General features: G+C 39.4%; 1 protein-coding gene across 9 annotated transcripts in view; it reads left to right on the top strand.

Moving 5' to 3' along the window:
• LOC309508887 (myosin phosphatase Rho interacting protein) overlaps nt 1-20,370 on the top strand; it is a 51,344-nt gene extending 30,974 nt beyond the window's left edge. For 5 of the 9 annotated variants that reach the window (XM_082183400.1, XM_082183403.1, XM_082183402.1 and 2 more), the window contains 13 exons: nt 1,152-1,261; nt 1,732-1,770; nt 4,117-4,852; nt 5,046-5,162; nt 5,916-9,617; nt 10,569-10,716; nt 10,820-10,925; nt 11,545-11,704; nt 12,475-12,582; nt 12,662-12,748; nt 12,864-13,029; nt 14,061-14,137; nt 19,141-20,370. In XM_082183400.1, the coding sequence (XP_082039526.1) occupies nt 1,152-1,261; nt 1,732-1,770; nt 4,117-4,852; nt 5,046-5,162; nt 5,916-9,617; nt 10,569-10,716; nt 10,820-10,925; nt 11,545-11,704; nt 12,475-12,582; nt 12,662-12,748; nt 12,864-13,029; nt 14,061-14,137; nt 19,141-19,212 (5,628 nt within the window). In that variant the 3' untranslated portion in view covers nt 19,213-20,370. Of the gene's footprint in view, nt 1-1,151; nt 1,262-1,731; nt 1,771-4,116; nt 4,853-5,045; nt 5,163-5,915; nt 9,618-10,568; nt 10,717-10,819; nt 10,926-11,544; nt 11,705-12,474; nt 12,583-12,661; nt 12,749-12,863; nt 13,030-14,060; nt 14,138-14,699; nt 14,760-19,140 lie in introns of all 9 variants that reach the window. The other 4 variants (XM_082183401.1, XM_082183399.1, XM_082183404.1 and 1 more) reach the window with 4 other exon arrangements.

Genomic DNA, 20,370 nt, shown 5'->3' with positions numbered 1-20,370 from the left:
CAGGTCCAATGCCACACTTCAGACGTTTGTCTAATGCTCTTTTTTCCTTCACTAAAGATTTTTAAAAATAGTTTTAATAGTTTTTTCCCGGATAGTCACTTCAATTGGCAAATAAGCAATTTCATATGGTGCAAAAATGGCCAGAAAAACTACAAATATAATAATAAAGTTTTAATTTATAAACATTTCATTTACATGCTCCCGTGTTTTATTAATAAAGCTGTTGAGATGTACTTGATATCGTGTTGTTCGTCTAGCTGGCGAATGATAGGTTCCTTGGTGGTGTTTTTAAAGTTATTTTAGAGATGTCAGATATAGCAGAAAGCGTTGGCCGCCTCTGTGTACAGACGTACAGCGGGGCGTCAGTGTCAAGAAATGAATAACAACTGTAAATATAACTTCAGCCTGCTATCTTTATGCCTTGGATAGAGAATGCCACGGATAAACTAACGTAATACTAAACTCCCATCTTAAACTCCTCTTGCCGTCTGATCTGTCAGATTCTAGTTTTCTCTAGATGAATATCAGAAACTTTTATTCCAGTGTGTGATTGGACAATTTCTTGTGGTATAATCTTGTTACTGAGAGAAAGATGCCGGACTGTGACACGCTGTCATTCTGTTCTTTTGTGAATTTGCAAGGTTCCCACAGTCGTGGCAAAATGGAAATATCAAGGAATTTTAAAATTGTGATATCTAGGCCTATAAAAATATATATATTTGCTCAGATAATATTTCCTATAATTAACATGCTCAGCTCTGAAATATTTATATTAATTTATTATATTTTTATATTATAATATAAATATAATAATTTACATTTTATTATATTTCATTGGATCTAAAATATTTAGAGCTGAAAAAATAGCCAATAGCCATTTTTTATTAAAAAATAAATAAAAATAGTACAAGATAAGCTTTGAATTATTTATTTTTTAAGTAAACTTGTTAACCTTTTTTTTTATATATTTTTTAAATATTTTTTTTAAATAACAGTCGTTCAGTAATCATGACTGTAAAAGTTATAGAAAATATTCTGTGGCGCTTGTAGTCGAATTGAACAGCAATGTCAGAAGCGAACAGAAATAGTCTGTTTTAGTTCAGCTGTCATGCATCAGATCAATCGACTCAGTGTCCTTGTCTTCCTCTCAGAGTAAAGAAGGGGCATTCACACTGTCTGCCATGACCTCTGGGATACGCAGAAACTGGATCCAGGCCATTCTGAAGAACATGCGGCCCACCGTCGCTCCTGATGTCACACGGTGAGCTTCCACATCATGTTTAGTTTGAAAAGTATGGCAAGAAGAAAAAGAACATCAAACATTTACAAATTAGACTTCCCTCTGTAACTTAATTAGGAAAGTCTATACTATAAAGGTGAAGTGTGTCATTTCTGCACCTCTAGTGGCAACAGTTGATTTGTCAGTCTGCTCACCTGGGCCTGGCATAACAACACTGGCTCAACCAATGCTGTGAGTTCGGCAGACAGTTCTGTTTGGTGCAGCTAGTAATGCAGAAATTACAAACTTAACCCAAAGATACACACCCTTATATAAATAGTACATGCTTTCCGGAACGCATTTGAGCTTTGAAAAGATGTCAACTTCCATTTTTCCTCTTGAGATTTCCTCAAAAACTCAAAAAAAAATATTATTTTTGTTTTCTTCTGTTCCTAACTTACCTGTATCATTTATTTTCTTGTGTTTTCCCTGCTCCGTTTATCTGACCACAGGAAAAATGTGTCTCTGAAACTTTCAGTTCTTATGCCCAGGTTGGCATTTCCTGTTCTTATTCAAACCTGTGTGTGTATTTGTGGCTGCTGTTGTGTCAGCTGAGTTTAGCGATGTGTTTCGTTATGTTAGTAATTCCTGTTCCCTTTTTGCTTCTGTCGTTTGCCTGTTTGCTGTGTTTATAATGGGGCTGTTAATTTAACATGTTCATTTAGTACACTTATTTGTATTACAAACAGAATGGAAAGAGATAAATGAAATGAAGAGCCTTCACAAATGTATGCTTAGTTAATTTGGAGTGTTACATCGCTTGTGTGTGTGTGTGTGTGTGTGTGTGTGTGTGTGTGTGTGTGTGTGTGTGTGTGTGTGTGTGTGTGTGTGTGTGTGTGTGTGTGTGTGTGTGTGTGTGTGTGTGTGTGTGTGTGTGTGTGTGTGTGTGTGTGTGTGTGTGTGGCCAGCTTATTTATCATAGTAGTGTTAGTGTTTTTGTCTGAGCTTTTAATTTTTGAAATTCATTAATTATGTTTAACAGCATTACATTTATTTAAATTCCAGCTGTTTCGCACCACGTTAACCAGTCGCAACATGATGAAGTGATACGTGTGAAATCCTGTCTGACCGAAGGACATTTTGTCAGCTTCACATTGGATAGACCTAGAACCTAAACCTTTTCATTATGGACAGACAACTTAAAATAAAATCATATAAAGACACACATTAGAAAAAAAAACATGTCTGATTAGGGCATGGTGGTGTTCTGTGTAATTTCTAAAGGAAATTAGAAATTAGGTAGACATGCAACAGAACTTTCATGGATCTGAAAGCATTGGTAAAGACCTAAACAGCTAATTTAATTATAAATCTAATCCATATGGGACATTTACCAAAGCTGAAGTCATCACAATACAGAATTTAATTATCAGTTATCAATTATTGGATGATACTTATTCTTATTTTAGGCCTGTTAAAAATATCCAATAAATAAAAAACATATATATCAACAACAAAAAATCTTAAAATAATTCATTTAATGCATTAAAACTAAATGTAATAGATTTTTGAAAGAAAAATATTTTTAATACTTAAATATATTTACAAGCATATTTCAGCTCATTCAAAATTTGAAGTTTCATCTATTGACAGTTTTTGTTGAAGATACTGGTAAACAGGATGGCAGGTACAGCACAATTTATGTTTACACCTCGTCAGTCTCCCCATTTCTTCTTGTGATGTTACATCACCTCATTCTTTGAAGGAGATGAAAAATAGCATTGCATCAGTGCCCGCTTTTAGAACACACCCTGCAGCGCGCACAGACACACATGAGTGTTTACCGACATGTTTGACAGTGGTTGAATGCCATGCAGTGATCAAATGGTTTTCCTCACCCTACTAACCATTAATCAAACCATCCTGTCTTCAGTGGTTTGGGTGTGTGTGTGTTTTTAGACAGCTGTAGTCTCTTTGTTAACACTGTGCATGTTTCAAAACACATTTTCATCTTGGTATAGAGGGTATGCGTGTGACGTCACCATCGGCTGGAGTGACTACGGTGTTATGCCCACTGAGTGGCAAAAAGACTGAGTGGCAGCATTGGTTTTCAACGTGAATGCCACAATGAACACACAAAACGCATCTAAAATGGGAAAGAGCTTTGAGATTGACTGTACAAACAGATTTGACAAGAAATCTGAGGTATATTTTTACAGACTGCCTAAAGCTACTGAAAAGAGAAGCAAATGGATCAATGCAATTCATAGAAACAATTGGACTCCAGGCAGCGAAAGATGGATTTGCAGTTTTCATGTTGTCAATATGCTGAATTTTGGCGTAAAATCATACCCTATATATTGTATTGTATTGAAAACGTTTAAAAAAAAAAAACACTGACAACTTTAAAGTTCAATCACTGACATTGATATACTGTAAGTGATCACTGGATTTAGGCCTACCTATATTGTATTTATATAAAGCATTCACGGGCAAATTTGTTTTATGTATTTCCCTGGCGTCGAAATCAGGCACATATACTGTAAATGTCAGGAACCACGATTATTGGCTTCATTTCAATACCCATGGAGCACTGGATTTTTGGTAAGTTGTAAGGAACACTATTTCATGTCCAACCTTTCATTTAAACGATTAAATCCAGTCACACAGCAGCTCTTTTGCCACTCAGTCCGACTGAGGGGTGCGTGTTCCGGCGGGAAAGTGACGTCAATGCATACCCTCTATAGTTATGTCCTATAACTAGTTTTCGGTAACAGTTCTTTGTGAAAAAACAAATATTTATGGAGTGGCAGTGATGCTTACCTTAGCAAGCACCAATAATAATTCAAATACTTATACTGTACAGTGTATTGATTCAGTTTCTTCTCTTGTCACAGTTCCCTTCCAGAAGAGCGAACCAGATCAAATGTGGAGCAAAACTTCATCCAACCCCCTCCTAACTCTTCGCAACTCTCGAACAGCTCTGTAGTTGAAGCTAAAAAATCAAATGAGGTCATCACAGACTCTGCGCCTCCTCCCGAGCAAAAGAGTCGAGTCAACAAGCGAGAGGGACGCTCTAAAACATTTGACTGGTCCGAGTTCCGCCCAGGACAAGAAAACGAGAGCGGACAACCCTCAATGAAGAGGGCAGACACTTCAGTCAATATCTCATCTTCACCCTCCTCCACCTCCTCTACTGCCTCCTCCCCCATCTCTAGCTCCTCCTCTCATCAGACGTCGTCCTCCATTACTACCACCAGCCATACTGACAAGTTGCCACAGCGAGATGAAGAAGTGGTGCAGGAATATGTGCACCACCATCAGACCACACCGACACCAGGTGCAGTCAATGCGTCAGAGCTCTCGTCAAAGCTCCCCCATAAAGTGCCACAGGAACAAGGAAAAATGGATGTGGACCAACTCAGGGACACGCAGGAGGTTGATGGTCACCGAGCGGCCCGCAGAAACTCTAATGTCCAAGTGGAAATTGAGCAGAGGTGGCAGCAGGTAGAAACAACGCCCCTCAGAGAGGAAAAGCAGGTACCGATCGCTGGCAGCTCCCCTAACACCTCAAATACACCTGTTGGAGAAAGAGTCATTCCACAAGAGATGACCACCATACTGGAAAAGGAGGTAAGAACCATCAGTATTTATTTCTTACCTAATTTTTCATCATAAAATGATGAGTATGTGCAGGTGCCGACTACTTGTGTGCTTATGTTATGTACTTAGGTTTTTTTGATTGCATTCTGATCATTTCTGAACATTGTGTAATTTCCTCATTCAAATCTGATTGTTTTCCACTGATGTATGCTGATGTTCACAGTTGGGTCAGGCACAAAGGGAGCTAGCCAGACTCCAGCAGCAGAACAGTGTCTTACAGGAGCAACTTCAGGATGCGCGTGGGAGAGAGCAGAACGCCCGGGAAGGATATGTACTACAGGTACCCAAACAGAACTGAACCTAGCCAGAAAAGATACAGAAATCAAAATCTTCTGTAGTTTTTGTGGCTCTTTCTTTTTTGATTTCAATACTAATATAATTTTGGGTGTTAATGAAACTCTCAGCATGAGTGGTGCTAACTGATCTGCAATGTCTTTCTTTCCCTGGGCTCTGACTGGGTTTTGGTTAAAACTCTTGTAACCAAACTACAAGTTTTCTGAAGATAACAAATGTGAACATCTGGCAAGCTTTCAGCTGTGCTTTTCTGTTTTTTGTTTGTTGTTGTCTCATTCATCTGTTGTCATCCTTTGCGTAATTTGCATGGTGTTATCATTCCTCTTTTCTTTATTTTCCTTTAGTTGCTGTTTTATAATCTGGTGTAGTGTTACTCCATCTGTTTCTTCCTTCATCTCTTAAGTTTCCTCTTGTATTTTTTTCTGTACAGTGTCATTTATATTATCCACAAAGACACAGTTGCATTTCATAGTTGCATTCTGTAGTTCCACAGCCTCTTTAGATCATTTATTTAGTTGTTCACATTTTTCCCTCATTGTTGAGCACCATTTTCTCCATCTTTGATGTTATCTTGAAAAAGCACAGTGGAAAGCTTGAGTAAGTATGTAACTTCGGAAATTGAACTCCAAATGTTCCTGGGTTCCCAGCCACAGCCTAGAAGACGTTGAGCATCATGTATGTGGCCATAAAAGAGAAGTCTTCCTGTTACTAATTGTACTTTCCTCTTAATCTCTTAAAGAGTGACACAGCCGCTGCAAAGCCTTTGTCTGATGCAGCTTCTACCCCTGTTCACCGAGCACCATGGCAGCGCCTCAGCAAACTGAACCAGGATCTAAAGTCCGAGCTGGATTCCCAGCGTCGGAAGCAAGATAAGTCCAGTCAACAAGTTAGCAGCTTGAGGCGTAGCTACAGCGAAGCAAAAGATATCATAGGACACCATGAGGCAGAGATCGATGCCTTGGAGGAAAAGCTAACGGCTGCCATGGCGGAGATTGTCGTTAGTGAGCAGGCTGTGGCACGAATGCGTAGCGAGCTGAAAATTGAACGGGTTCGGTGTCAAGAACGTGAGGAAGAATGGGTCCGAAATGAGGTGACGTTGCGGTCACAGTTGCGAGAGAGCGAGGAACGTCTACGTCAAGTTGAAGCCAGTTTACTAGAGAAGAGCCAGGAGTTGAGGCAGCTCGAACAGCAGCAAGCTTTGCAGAAAGACCAGCACAGAGACGTGCAGAGGTTACAGGAGAGACTCTCTGAGGCCACTGGGCGTCTGATTTCCATTGAGGAAGCTCAGACTATGAGAGAGGAGCGGGAGAGAAAAGAACAACGGAGCCTGGAGGAGAAACATGAGCGGGAGCGACAGGGACTGACCTGGAGGTTGTCAGAATCCGAAGAGAGGAGGCGTGAAGTAGAAGAGCAACTGCAAGAGGCACAAGAACAAGTGGAGGCGCTGCTGAGAGGGAGTGGTGGGATGCAAACTATGGGACTCAGGGATGAAGTACATCGTCTTCAGCAGGAGTTGGAGGTGCAGACGGATATGGTGGAAATGTTGCGGGAGAGTGTGAGGAGGCTGGAGGAAGAACGTGACCAGCTTACTTGCCGCTGTCAAGAACTCCTCAATCAGATTTCCGAGGCTGATCGAGAGGTTGGAAAGCAACAGGCATGTTTAACGACGGTGGAAACAGACTATCACTCCCTTGAGAGCTCGTACGAGCGTGTCTCTGAAGAATTTGCTAGGATAAGTCAAGTGTTACGAGAGAAGGAAGAGGAGGTGAAGCAGACAAAGGAAATGTATGAGCAGCTAATCAGACAGAAGGAGCAGGACTTGAGCGAGGCCCTGATAAAGATGGCTGCCTTAGGCAGTAGTCTAGAAGAAACAGAAGTTTGCTTGCAGCAAAAAGAGGAACTTCTTTCTAAAATGGAGCATGACTATCCAGGACTGGTAGAGTCCCGAAGAGCAGAACAGGAGCTACAGGCAAAACTGGTGGTTGCAGAGGATCGAATTGCTGAGCTGGAGGAACACCTCAATGCCCTGCGACTTGGATATGCAGATCTCAGAATGCGACGTTGCCGCTCCCAGGAAGACATGCTTGAGGGTTTGAAAGAGATGCAACATGATGTTTCCTCATCCTCAAGTCTCTCCCAACTTCCTATTGCAAGAAGTAGCTCAGAGACGGAAATGTCGTTGGTAAAGCGGCAGAGGATTCGCTTTTCCACCATCCAGTGCCATTCCTATCAGCAGTCCCAGGGAGCAGACAAATTTCAAATGGAAAACACGTCTTTGGATCTGACACAAGATCTGAGCCTAGACCACATGCATGACCTGAGCCTGACCCAAGATATCAGTGTAGCCAGTGACAGTTCATTCCAGCAGTGCAGAGATCCAGAGAAGTTCATCTCCATTATACATGCTCTGGAAACCAAACTATTGGCCACAGAGGAGAAGCTCAGACACCTCACTGAAAAGATACGGGACCAGCCTGATCTTTCAGCGATGCAGGAACATCTGAGCACCAGAGCAACCATGGAGGACTACACGACTAAAACCTGTGATGAATTACCAATGGATGAATCCAGTCAGAAATCCCTCAAGACTTTTGGTGAGCAAGACACTGATGAATATGAGAAGGCATTGGCACTGGTAGAGTCTTGCACAGAAAAAGTCAGAGAAATTCTTAGCAATCAGAAAGAGACCAGTTCTACTGAATCTCTCATTTGTACCCTTGCAGAAGTAGAGAAACTGCTGGTTTGTGCCACCACATACCTGAGGAAGGGCAGCACATTTTATGAGTCGTGCCAGACCTTTGATGCACCAGATGTGCAATCAAGGAAGGAAGGTATAAAACAGTTTGCCAGAACATTATCCTTTGAGGCTGAAGTTCTGGAGAGGATGGGGTTCTCTCTGCAGGACCTGAACTCTGATATCATGTCGGCCCTAAACTCCATTCACAAGGATGCTGAAAACATCAAGAAGGACTGCGATGGCTGTCTCTCAATTGTTTATGCTGATGTACTTACAAGAAAACTTATGCTGGAGACCATGTTCTTGGCAGAGGTGGACAAGCTTGAGATGGGTAAACTAGCAAATAGTGCTTTTTCACAGGATGCCATCAAGAATGCCTGCATTAGTGCCGAGCTTGCCTATTCACTTCAGAATCTAACAATGAATTTTCAGGAAAAATTTGATGAACTTCAAAAGGATTTGGTCAAAGCAAATGAAACTTTAAAACAAAGAGACATGGCTCTGAAAGATGCTGTTAGTGCGTCAAAGCATGCTCAAATTGAGAGCATGCCCCAAAGCAATACTGATCATCTTGCTGATGTCACTCCTCCTGAACTTGCTCCCTACATGGAGCAGATTGAGATGGAGGAAGCTCAAAGTTTAGCAGCAGAGATTGTCCGCAGACACTTAGCCATCGGCACGCTATCCAATAGTGCAGAATCAGAATCACATCTGCAAACAGGCTGGGAAAATCTCATTGCTGAGCTCAAGAAGCAAGCAAAAGCCCTCCGCAATCTCTCTCAGGAAATTGAGAGGGTCTGCGAGGAAGGGGAAACAAATTCACTTTCCGGACTTGCGAATGCCATCCAAATGAGCTCATGGCGCAGCGACTCCAGCTCGGTTTGCATGCGAGAGGCCTTGATGCAGGTGCAGGTCACGTATGTTGCTTGCAGGTTGCGAGCAGGTCACACGAGGGAACTTTCTCTTTGCCAGGAGACTAGCCGCAACATGGCAGTGCTCGTCCAAGAACACGCTGAGAGTGTTGCAGCCATCCAAAGGCACTACCAGAGCTGCGTGGAGAAAGAACATCTGAGCTTCACTGACACTATAAGTTCCTTGCAGGAGGAGAATGACATGCTACGAGGGGAACTATCCTATAAGCTCAGGGAGCTGCAGGAGCAACGGCAGAACCTAACCCAGCTGGAAGAGGAGTTTCTTAGGGAGAAAGAGGAGCTGAAGAGCAGGCATGCAGAAGAGATGGGAAGGGCCGAGCAGGAGCAGACAACCAGAGAGCTCGACTTAATGGAGTGTGCCGCAAACAACCAACACAGAGTGGAGACCCTGCTGCTAGAAATGGAAAATGCTGAGTTGAGGCACAAAGAGCACATCCGAAAACTTGAGCAGGATTTTCAGAGTAAGGTCCAGGAACTAGAACACACCAACAGAGAGGAGCTCCACAAGCTACAAGAATGCTACAGCCAGACCATCTGCTCACTGGAGGAGAGGAACGAGAAAGTGGAGATCAAAGCTGAGGTCGACGCATGTCCCATGGAGGAAGGGGATGGATCTGATCAGGTAACGTGCAGGGATTCAGAGTCCCTGCTCCGAGTCCGGGAGCTGGAAATGCAGTTGAGCCGCATGAGAGAGGAGCTGGAACAGAAACCACTGGATGGAGATCTGACCAGCCTGAGGGAGAAGTACCAACGAGACTTGGACAGCCTCAAGGTTTAACCTTTCACCTTTCAAATTTAATGTCACACCCATCCACCGCCATGGCGCCATGTTTTTAGTTTGTTGCTGTTAATTTGGGTTGCAGTGGTTTTAGCTGATAATCGTTTTGGGAATATATTGCATTTGTTTATACAAGTTTTAGAAACAGAAATTTCAAATCAACACAGTTATTTATATATATATATGTAATTTATGATTTATGGCCTCTTGGATTTTTGAAAATAACTGCAACCCTGTAGCCTCATAACCATGATGCTTTCCTTTGTTTCAATGCTGTAGTGCACATTAGCTGCACTGGGAGTTTTGAGCACACACAATGACCATGATTAACACCTATCACAAATTACTCTTTACTTTTACTGTGTTCAAAACACCTTGTGTTTTTAGTGTTAGCATTGTTGTCTACTGTGTTAGTGTGAGAGTTTGACTGCATGAATTCGCTCTAGTCAATCAGTCATGCTGATTTGCTTTCATTCCTCTGTGCTCTCTGTCATCTCTCATCACAAGAACAAATGTTTTAAATGATGAACAAGATGAATCCATCCATCCCTTTTGATAGCACCCAACCCTGTTTGTAACTTATGTTTGCTCCTGTAGAGGGTAGGGCTGGGTAAAGATTGGTTTTCTGATTAAAATCTTCATCTGCATAATTTGAAATCCCAAGATGTATAATGTATGCCTTGTCAAATGAATGCATTGCAAAATTCTTAAAAGACTCCAAATTGACCATTAAAGTGTCAAATACATGAAAAATGGGCTTTGCTGAGTACATTTTATAAACGTTTTATCCACCATCAAGCCACCAAGATGGTGTACCAAAAAACAACAACTGCCAAGACCATAAAGACAATAGATACCCAGCCCTAGTAGAGAGCCTGCTAGGGTAGATAGATTGAGTTTGGTGTTTGTTTGTGTTTGTGATCTGATGTTGTTTGTGGAACTCAGGCAACATGCGAGCGTGGATTTGTAGCAATGGAGGAGACGCACCAGAAGGTGATAGAGGACATCCAGAGACAGCATCAGCGGGAGATCCGGAAACTTCTAGAGGAGAAAGAAAGACTGTTGGAGGAGGAAACAAATGCCACTATTGCTGGTAATAAAAGCACCACTGTATATAAAATACACCAAATTTTTCATTGACAATGAATTACTTCCAGTTTGAGTTGAAGCATCACAGTAGATTGTTTTGTGTGCAGCAATTGAGGCCATGAAAAACGCTCATCGCGAAGAACTGGAGAAAACGCAACGATCACAGATGAGTAGTGGGAGCGCAGACATCCAGGAGCTGCGCAGACAGTACGAGTAAGACACCAAACATCACTATATCTGCACAAATCACATGGTTTACCGTTGTCACTAAAGCCCCTTTCACACAGCGCGTTGATCCCTAGAGTGCACTAAAATTGCTAGAGTGCCTTCTGTGTGAACGCAAACACATCCCGGGATCGATGCCGGGATGGGGATCTAGTAACATTACCGGGATCAGTCCCGGAACGCGCCCTGTGTGAACAAAAGCCAGGACCAATGCCGTAAGGGATGTGTCGTAGTGATGACGCACGGGCCTTTCTACAACCTTTGCTATAGCATACGGGGAACGAACCACTCGGCAAACCCAGTGGCGCTACTGGGGAGTATGGACTCGTCTTCGTGTAGAAATGACGAAGAGTTATCAGCAGAACTGACATCTGACAGGAGTTATCACATCCTGATGTCACGTGTCTTTACGGGATCTTTACAGGATGTGTGTGAACGCACTCACAGATTCCGGAAAATCACTGGCAGTGTGAATGAACCAAAATCAAACGATCCCGGGACACATTATCCCGTGTATTTTCCGGAATCTCTGTGTGAAAGGGGCTTAAGAAGATTTACATTTATTCATTAATGCTTTTATGTGTTTATTTACATTGTGTCCATGTAGAGAGGAGTTGCAGTCTATCCATCGCGAGCTGGAGGTTTTGTCTGAGCAATATTCTCAGAAGTGTTTGGAAAACGCACATTTGGCTCAAGCGCTGGAAGCAGAGAGACAGGCGCTGGGGCAGTGCCAGCGAGAGAACCAGAAACTGCATATACACAACCAGGTCAACCACAACTTTCTGAAAACTCTCTGAAAACAGCCTGATAAAGAGACTAAACTATCTTATAAAAAGTTAATAAAGTTTATTTAAATAATTGTTTTTAAGGTTTGCAAATTATAAATAATCTTTATTTATGGCAAGACAACCCATGCGATTAGGATACAAATTATAACTAATAGAAATCACTGAACTTTTTATAACGACATTTTTTGTATTTCAAGTTCTAAAATGTTATGTTTAAATATGCAAATTAGGCATTATCAAATTAAATATCCAATAATTTGCATACATTTCCAGAAAAGAAATCTAAACATTGGATGAAGCTGGGTCTCATTTTGTTGACATTAGAGTCTATAAATGTAAATTTTGGATATCTGTATTTATCATTCTTTAAATCAGAAAATATCAGCCAAAAAATAAAATAAATTCACCCTGTTTTTAGGAATTAAATGTTGTATAAAATAAGGCAAATGAATGACGCATGAACAAACCCTTCAGAATATAGAAGACTCATTTTGACTCAGAAATCTTCTGACTAAAACACATTTTGAGAAAACGGCCTTCAAATTGATTTGTAATTGAAATCTACAACAAAATAAATAAAAATAAAGTGTGATCAAATAAAAACCCTTAAAAGTGTAGTCACTTATCTAAAGCCAAATAACCTTTGCCTGGCCACATTTTTGCCTGTATTCACTTGTGAAGTCAGTAAAGTTCCCCATCATGATATAAACATAAACTTGTGTGTGTGTGTGTGTGTGTGTGTGTTACAGGAACTAAATCATCGTCTGAATGAGGAGATAACCAGAATGCACTCCTGCATCAGTGGAGACAAATTGACTTCCTCTCTGACACAAGGCAAAGACATCTATGAACTGGAGGTACAGCACAAGCTCTGTCATCTGAATTTTCATCAATTAAAGGTGTCATGCACATCATCTAAATGTTGTTTTGCTGCAGGTTTTGCTGCGAGTGAAGGAGTCAGAGATCCAGTACCTCAAACAGGAAATAAACTCTCTCAAAGACGAGCTCCACACGGCACTTCGAGTAATATGCACACACACACACACACACACGAGTTGTGTTTTTCTCAGTGCATGTGTTTCTCTTTAACAGCTCTCCGAACACATGCTAGCGCGTTCTGATGTGTCATGTGTTGCAGGATAAGAAGTATGCCTCAGATAAGTACAAGGACATTTACACGGAGCTGAGTATCGTGAAGGCTAAAGCTGACTGTGACATTAACAAGCTGAGGGAGAAACTTTTGGCTGCTACAGAAGCTCTTGGGGAATTAGATGCTGAAGGAAGTGGCGTTACTGCTGGATACGGTGAGACATTTTAAAGGGATCATCGGATGCAAAATTAACTGTTTGCATATAAATGTGTCTTTGCAGTGTGTGGACACAACCACCATACAATGAAAAAAATCCATTCACTTCTCAAAAAGTCTAAACACTCTCAATAATCTGGCCGTTTGGATTTTCTGAGCACTATGATGTCATATTGCTCAGGCTCCTCCCACGACCACTGACAGACTGTCCCGTATTAGCATATTTCTAACCTCAGCCATTCGAGCAGTTGCTCATTATCATTTAAAGAGACATGCACCGACACAGGTCGCTGTGAGCAGAGCTGTTTTTGAGGAGGTAAAAGGGTGTTGTTTTACACAACCATTGAGGAATTTTAACCAAAGTATGTCACAAACTTTACATGAAGACCCTAAAGAATCATACGAACTTGTGGATAATGGGCATCCGATGACCTCTTTAAGGATTAGTTGACACAAAAATGGCAACTCTGTCATCATTTACTCCGCTTCATGGCGTTTCAAATCCACAGGATTTGGTTTCTTCCATAGGAAAGGAAAATTATTTGAAGGACAAAAAAGCATCATAGAAGTTCTAGTGATTAACCCATATAGATTTTTCAGTGACTAATGCTGATATTCATAACTAAAGTTTAATTAATTTAAAATTTTCAGTTTAATTATAGCAATTAAGAAGTGCACATCACACTGAACTTAAACGATATATTATTTATTTATTTTTTAAATATATAAAAAAAGTATTATAATAATTTTACTGAATTTTTACTTTACTTTTTTACCTTACTTACTCAAAATGCACCTAAAATATTTGAAAACAGAAATGTAGATTTAAATCATGTCGATTTTGTTACTGATACAAAATAGTGTTAATATCAGTTATTGGCTGATGCAGAGGATTTCATATTAGATCGTCTCAGATCATTCCCAAACATTCTCCGGCCAAATTATTACAATAAGAGTGTGAACAAACACTAAACATTTTACTGTGTCTGTGTATATGTATGAGCTAAAGTGTATTTGTGTTTGATACAGACATTATGAAGTCAAAGAGTAACCCAGATTTCCTGAAGAAAGAAAAATCCAGACAGATGCGTGGGGTCAGGTCAAAGGTGAGAGTTCAGAGAGAGAGAGTGTGTGTGTGTGTCTGTCTGTGTCGTAAATATTCTTGTCAGCCATTGACCACTCTGAATGTATTGATATTCCTGTACATTTATGTGGAAATTTGTTGTTTGTGTTTATGTGCTGTCACTCGATTAAAAATAAAAATGTATATAGACTATACTATACAAAAAATCTATATATAGTTTATATTTAGTTATTGATCCACTACAATCCATTTTACGTTTGAGTTTGTGAATCTGTCAGTGGCAGTGACAAAATTCTGCAATGTTTATTTATTTTTTCAGCTTTTAATAGTAAATGTTACATAATTATGGAAGATTGTTTCCACTACGGAATAAAAAATGAAAAATGTAATTGCAAATTTTGATCTCACAATTCTGACTTTTTTTCTCGGAAAAATAAGCTATACAGAATTTGTTAATTTGTTAATCTTATTTTTAAGTGACAGGCCTAGTATATATGTGTATGAAGTATGAAACCGTGTACACGTGTGTGTGTGTGTGTGTGTGTGTGTGTGTGTGTCCTCACATGTGTGCGTTGCCCTGTCAGGCAGAGAGTGAGGGGTTTGTCGGGGGTAGCTGACCGCTGTGACCCCATCAGGTGCAACAGGTGAAGCATTCATCGCTCTTGTGAGAGTACGGCTATGTTAGCATGGAATATGGAGCATATTGCACAGAATACTGTATCCCACAAAAATGCAAAGCGTCCCACTTTCATATCCAGTGTGAGGAACTAACCGAAAGCATTACTGCCATGATTTTAACCTCTCTTATTTGACATATTTACACATTGTTTAATTAAAGTGCTCCTATTATGCTATTTTTAAAGGTGCCTAGCTTTCTTTTGGATTCTCCTACAATAGGTTTACAAGGTCAAAAAACACTTTTAATTTTCTTATTATATCCATTGCAGCATCAGCTCTTTTCTCACAGTGTCTGAAACGGTTCAATTAAGGATTCATTCTCTCTAAACTCCTCCTTTCCGAGAGCTGCTCTGCTCTGATTGGTCAGATGGCCCAGTCTGTTGTGATTTGGTTGACCGCTTACAGCAAGTGTAGGAAACCAAACACTCATTACCATCTGAATTTCAGCTCTTCCTCAGCAATTGATACACAGTGAAATGCAATGGCGTCCGTTTTACCGTATCAATTCCAGCGCGAGTCTCATCCTTTGGAAGTGCATCAAAGTGGATTTGCTTTTGTAGCGCAGAAAACAGCGTCGTCTTCACATGAACAACACAAACCAAACTCTTCCGGTCTCAACTATAGAGAGCCTAAGTCCCTCCCTTCCGCTTCCGGCTCATGGGACCTTATTTCGGAAAAAATATGTATGGTAGTCAATGGCGAGAGACAACTTATCTTTTTATTCCGTCTGAACTGTGCCCTGAATTACACATATGATGTTTGTCAATTTAAAAGATAATTATGAAAGTCAAGAAAGTCGCAGTTTGTCATAAAACAGAAGAGTAACATTTAGTTTTATGTGAAAATCGCTCAATGACTACATCTCTCATCTCGCACTATGTACGTATGTGTGCAGTCTGGTACAAAACACTCAGGCATGACGGCGTAACGTTGCGATTATAACGTAAGACTATAGAAAAAATGACAGACGTTAGCTTCAGTAAAGTTAGCTTCATTCATTGAGAGAAAAGGTATGACGTCACATTGGGTTTTGGGTTTGTAGTCTTTGTAATTACGTATTTTCACAGTCAACAGTTTTACAATTAAACTGCGACTTTCTTGACTTTAAAATGTATCTTTTAAATTGACAAACATCATCATGTGTAATTCAGGGCACAATTCAAACGAGATCTAAATATTTGTTGTCTCTCGCCATTGACTACCATACAAAATTTTTCCGAAATAAGGTCCCATGGTGGTCAACCGGAAGGGGAGGGACTTAGGCTCTCTATAGCTACACTGTTTGAGGGCGGGGCAAAGTAGACGTTCACCAGCAGCCAATGAAGACCATAGGCTGGCATTATGCAAATAAGTTACAAACCTACATTGGTTCGAGCAGGAAGTAAGACTAGAATTACTGACGACTCGTTTCAGGCAGTTCAGAAACACTTCTTGCTTTTAAGAGACAATAACTTCATTTGTCTTTGACACTTACATTCACAAATTGCTATATTACACTACATGAAAGGTAATGTCAGAAGAAGCATCATAGGGGCACTTTAAAATGCAAAATTAGATTCCACTCACATGCAATGTGAAATTAACAATGTAACATACTACAGTTTTAGCATGGAATAATAATATCTGCGGTTTCATATAACTTTTTTTTTTAACACTAGGTGGTGTACGTTGTATACTGTGCAGTATTTAGTAAGCTAGTATTCCATTTTGAACTCAGCCTTTGAGTCCTGCATGAGCCCTACACCTTCCCGACAGTCTGAAACTCACCTGCAACTTAACCTGGTTTGGCAGGTCGACACATAACCAGCACAGATCACCTTTTTCTGAATGTTATGTGTTCTTACTGTTTTTATGTGGAGTTTTCTTATGTTGTGTGTGTGTGTGATTTGTGTTTTTTGGTGTTTAAGCAGACTTTATCCCTATTTGGATGGTAATTGTTTGTAAATGCATATTTGCATGACTCCCTTGACTTAAAGGGGTGGTTGATTATGATTTCACTTTAGTTAGTGTGTAATGTTGCTGTTTGAGCATGAACACTCAAAGTTCAAAGCAAAGGGAGAGATTTTCTTTTAAAGAAATGGCTTTTTAAGAACTACAACAAACGGCTGGTAGAGACTACACCACATTCCTCCCGGGTTAGTGACATCACCAACCCTAAAATTTACATAAACCCGCCCCCGGAACACGATTTATAGATTATCATGACAGATTATGCTAATCAGTGACTAGAAGATAACTACACATACGCTACATAAATTCACCAACTAACCATTCAGAAATGTCCTGTTGCTGCTTCATGTTGTCACTTCTTCTCGAGTCTCTCCATCTTTCTGGCTTCGGTTTGAACATAAAAGGCTAAAAGTTTTTGAAATTTTCAGTGCATGTCTGTGTGAGTGCAAGCTGTTGAAGCTCCGCCCCCTGTGCCGGGAGCAGCAGCTCATTTGCATTTAAAGGAACACACACAAAACTGTGCGTTTTTGCTCACCCTCAAAAAGTGACAACTTTAACATGCTATATACAAATATCTGTGGGGTATTTTGAGCTAAAACTTCACATACACACTCTGGGACTTATATCACAGACTTATTTTACATCTTGTGAAAAGGGTAGCCCCTTTTCACCCCTATACCACCCCTTTAAGTTTAAGTTGTTCATGTTCATTTTCGCTCTTATGTGCAGTGCTCCTCGTGTGCACTACAAAGTCAGCTGTGGCTCTGATGATAATGGCCTGTTACTTGTGAACTCAAATGTGTTGATTCACATGAGAATTATATCACACTAATGATAGATGGTTTGAGAAAAACACTGACATTTCTAAGTCTGACGATGGTAATTAAATCATTGACTGTCTCCTACAAAGTACCACATGTGTAAAACAATTACCGTCTTAATAGACGTGTGTGTGTGTGTCATTGTCATTTTTCTTGTATGTTTCTCTGTGATAAGCACTGAATATATTATTTAAACAACTTAAAGGGACATTTAAGGAAATGGGTTTTTTTTACCTCAAACCCTGTTCTTTCACTTTCTTGGGAAACTATTTTTGTGTACTTTTGGGGTAAATTGTCACCAAATAGCATCTCAAATTCCTGCTAAAAAATTCTTCATTACTTCATGACGCGAGTAAATGAAGTGTCATGTGTCTCGTTTAGTTCTTGAAGGCAATGAGAGCGATCTAATAGTGTAATAATAAAGAAACCGGACACCCGTGTGTGTTCAGATAGCACAGTGTTCATGTGAAGCGTCTTTTGCAGGTGTCGTGTTGCACGATGAAGCAGCCACGGTCTCAGACAGTGAAGAAATGCATCTAAAACCATTTAGAGGAAAACAAGTGAATATAGAAACAGGCTTTGGTTTAAAACCCCCTGAATGTCCCTTTAAGCCGAGGAATGTGCATGTTCATGTCCACGGTGGACTGTTGTGAACCAACACACAAGTCAAGTTTAGAAACGAGTCAGTGTTCGGTCTGAAGTCTTCTAATGAACTGCCATGTCTGAGAAATATGATCAAGGGAAGTCATAAAAGTTGATTGTAATTAGTTTGTTTTTAGTGGTTTAGACAAACAGAGTGTTTTTAAGATACAATACAATGAGTAAATGCAATGTAACATGTATTTATGAATTCATATATTTATTATTTAACATTATTTATTTATATGTTGGCTTGTTTATTTGCATTTTTAAATGACAGATTCATATACAGCAGAGAATAGGATTTAACTGTAAATGATATTGGCCATTGAATTTAAAGATCTGAAGAGAAAATTATTTTTTGGATGATGTAGTTTTGCAATCTAACTTTTTTTTTTTTTTTTTTGCTTTTTTTTTTGCTTTTTTTATGAAAATATTGAATTTTAGTTTTAATAATTTATTGCATTTTTTTTTTTTTTTTTTTTTTACAGTTTTGTCCAGTCTATTAAATTACAGCCGACAATATAATTTAACTGTAATTTATGTTGGCCATTGAAATTTTTTTAATGAAATTATTGCATTTTATTTTTAATAATTTAATTTTTATAATTTTTATAAATTTTTTTTTTTTTACAGTTTTATTCAGGCTATTAAAAAGAGCAGAGAATATAATTTAATTGAACATTTTATTGGTCATTGTTTGGTAAACATGGTTCATTTCAACCAGCCTTTTTAGCAAATATTTTTCCATATCTACCAGTGATATCAAAGTTGAGTTTTACCTCATTAAAGTGTCATTTATGTGTGGTTAAAGATCACATGATTGAAATTAAACATGCGTTCTCTTATGTGCGCATACTGAAGTCTTATTAAGGACTGTTTTTATTCCCAAGTATGAAAAATATCAAATTCCTCTCTCTCTCTCTCTCTTCCACAGAGTTTGAAGGAGGGCTTGACCGTACAGGAGAGGATGAAGCTCTTCGAAACTAAAGACTCCAGAAAGATATAACACGTTCTTTCTTTCACTCTCTTTGTTCCTCTTTGTATTCTCACTCTCTTTTTGTCTTCATTGAGATCTTCTTGTTTGGTAGATGAAGCAGGGGTGAAGAACTGTATCTTTCTGATGGTGTTTTAATATTGTTCGTGTGAATTAAGGGAATTACGTTTCAATATTGACACGTCGTTTTGCCAACCTTCAGCTCTGATGAACCTCATATTTTTTTACCCTTTTTTTGGTCTCTTATAAGTCCTGAAGCTGTTCTTCATCATCATCACAGTGTATATATATATGAACACACTCAAGTATTGAACTAGAACACTAGACGTGTGTGTGTGTCTTCCTCATCTGAACATCTTCTGAATGGAGAACTGGCTGCTGTCGTGCTGGAGACATTTTTATGAATATTCTGAGAGAAGAAGAATTATTGACAGAGAGAGATGTTATTTTGCCAATGATATTGTAAATAAGTGTTGCGCGTGTACGTGATGTTAACTCTTTTTCAGACTTTCTAGTACTGTAACCTTGAGATAAAATGACGTGGTAACGTGAGTGCGAGTGTTTTGTAGAGTGTTTTTGATCGTCAGAGAGATTGTGCTTCAGTCATTTACTTGAGGAGAATCTAATTGCTGTTTTAATTGCTTTTGTGTTGCTTTTGGTTTATATGAACGTGCAAAATATAGAGCAACCAAACGTGATATCTGCTGTGGGTGTTGCGGCGTAAAGCGCTCGTTCGGCTACTGATAGTGAGCTTAATTCATCCTGTAATTCGATCCGAACACGGGACATTTTAATGGTTTCGTTGTGTTTCAGATGTTTAATACTGGCTTTTGCATGAATATGAAGCACTTTGAGTCAATGATTTTTTTTCTTTTGTGTTCTTGGTTTTGAAACATGTAATCCATATTCCTTCTGCTCTAGAAGTCAGAAAGTATTGAACACACAACAAAGAAAAACTCACTGTATAATATTCAATGTTTGCTATGTAAATATTTGGTTTTAGAGAAGATTTCTTTATCCTGTTCTCTCAGTCTGCATAGAGAAAAAAAAAATCTTTATATCTATCTATAAACAGTATGTCTACACCTAATTGCCTATCTGTATGAATATTTTTATTTTGGTGTGTGTGAATGTGATGCATCTGTAATAAAAATGTTTTTGAATCAGAAA

Source organism: Leuciscus leuciscus (genome assembly GCF_965113295.1).
Source record: "Leuciscus leuciscus genome assembly, chromosome: 11".
Classification (NCBI taxonomy): domain Eukaryota; kingdom Metazoa; phylum Chordata; class Actinopteri; order Cypriniformes; family Leuciscidae; genus Leuciscus; species Leuciscus leuciscus.
Note: the sequence above shows the minus strand (reverse complement) of the source record. Positions and strands in the feature narration are given on the sequence as shown.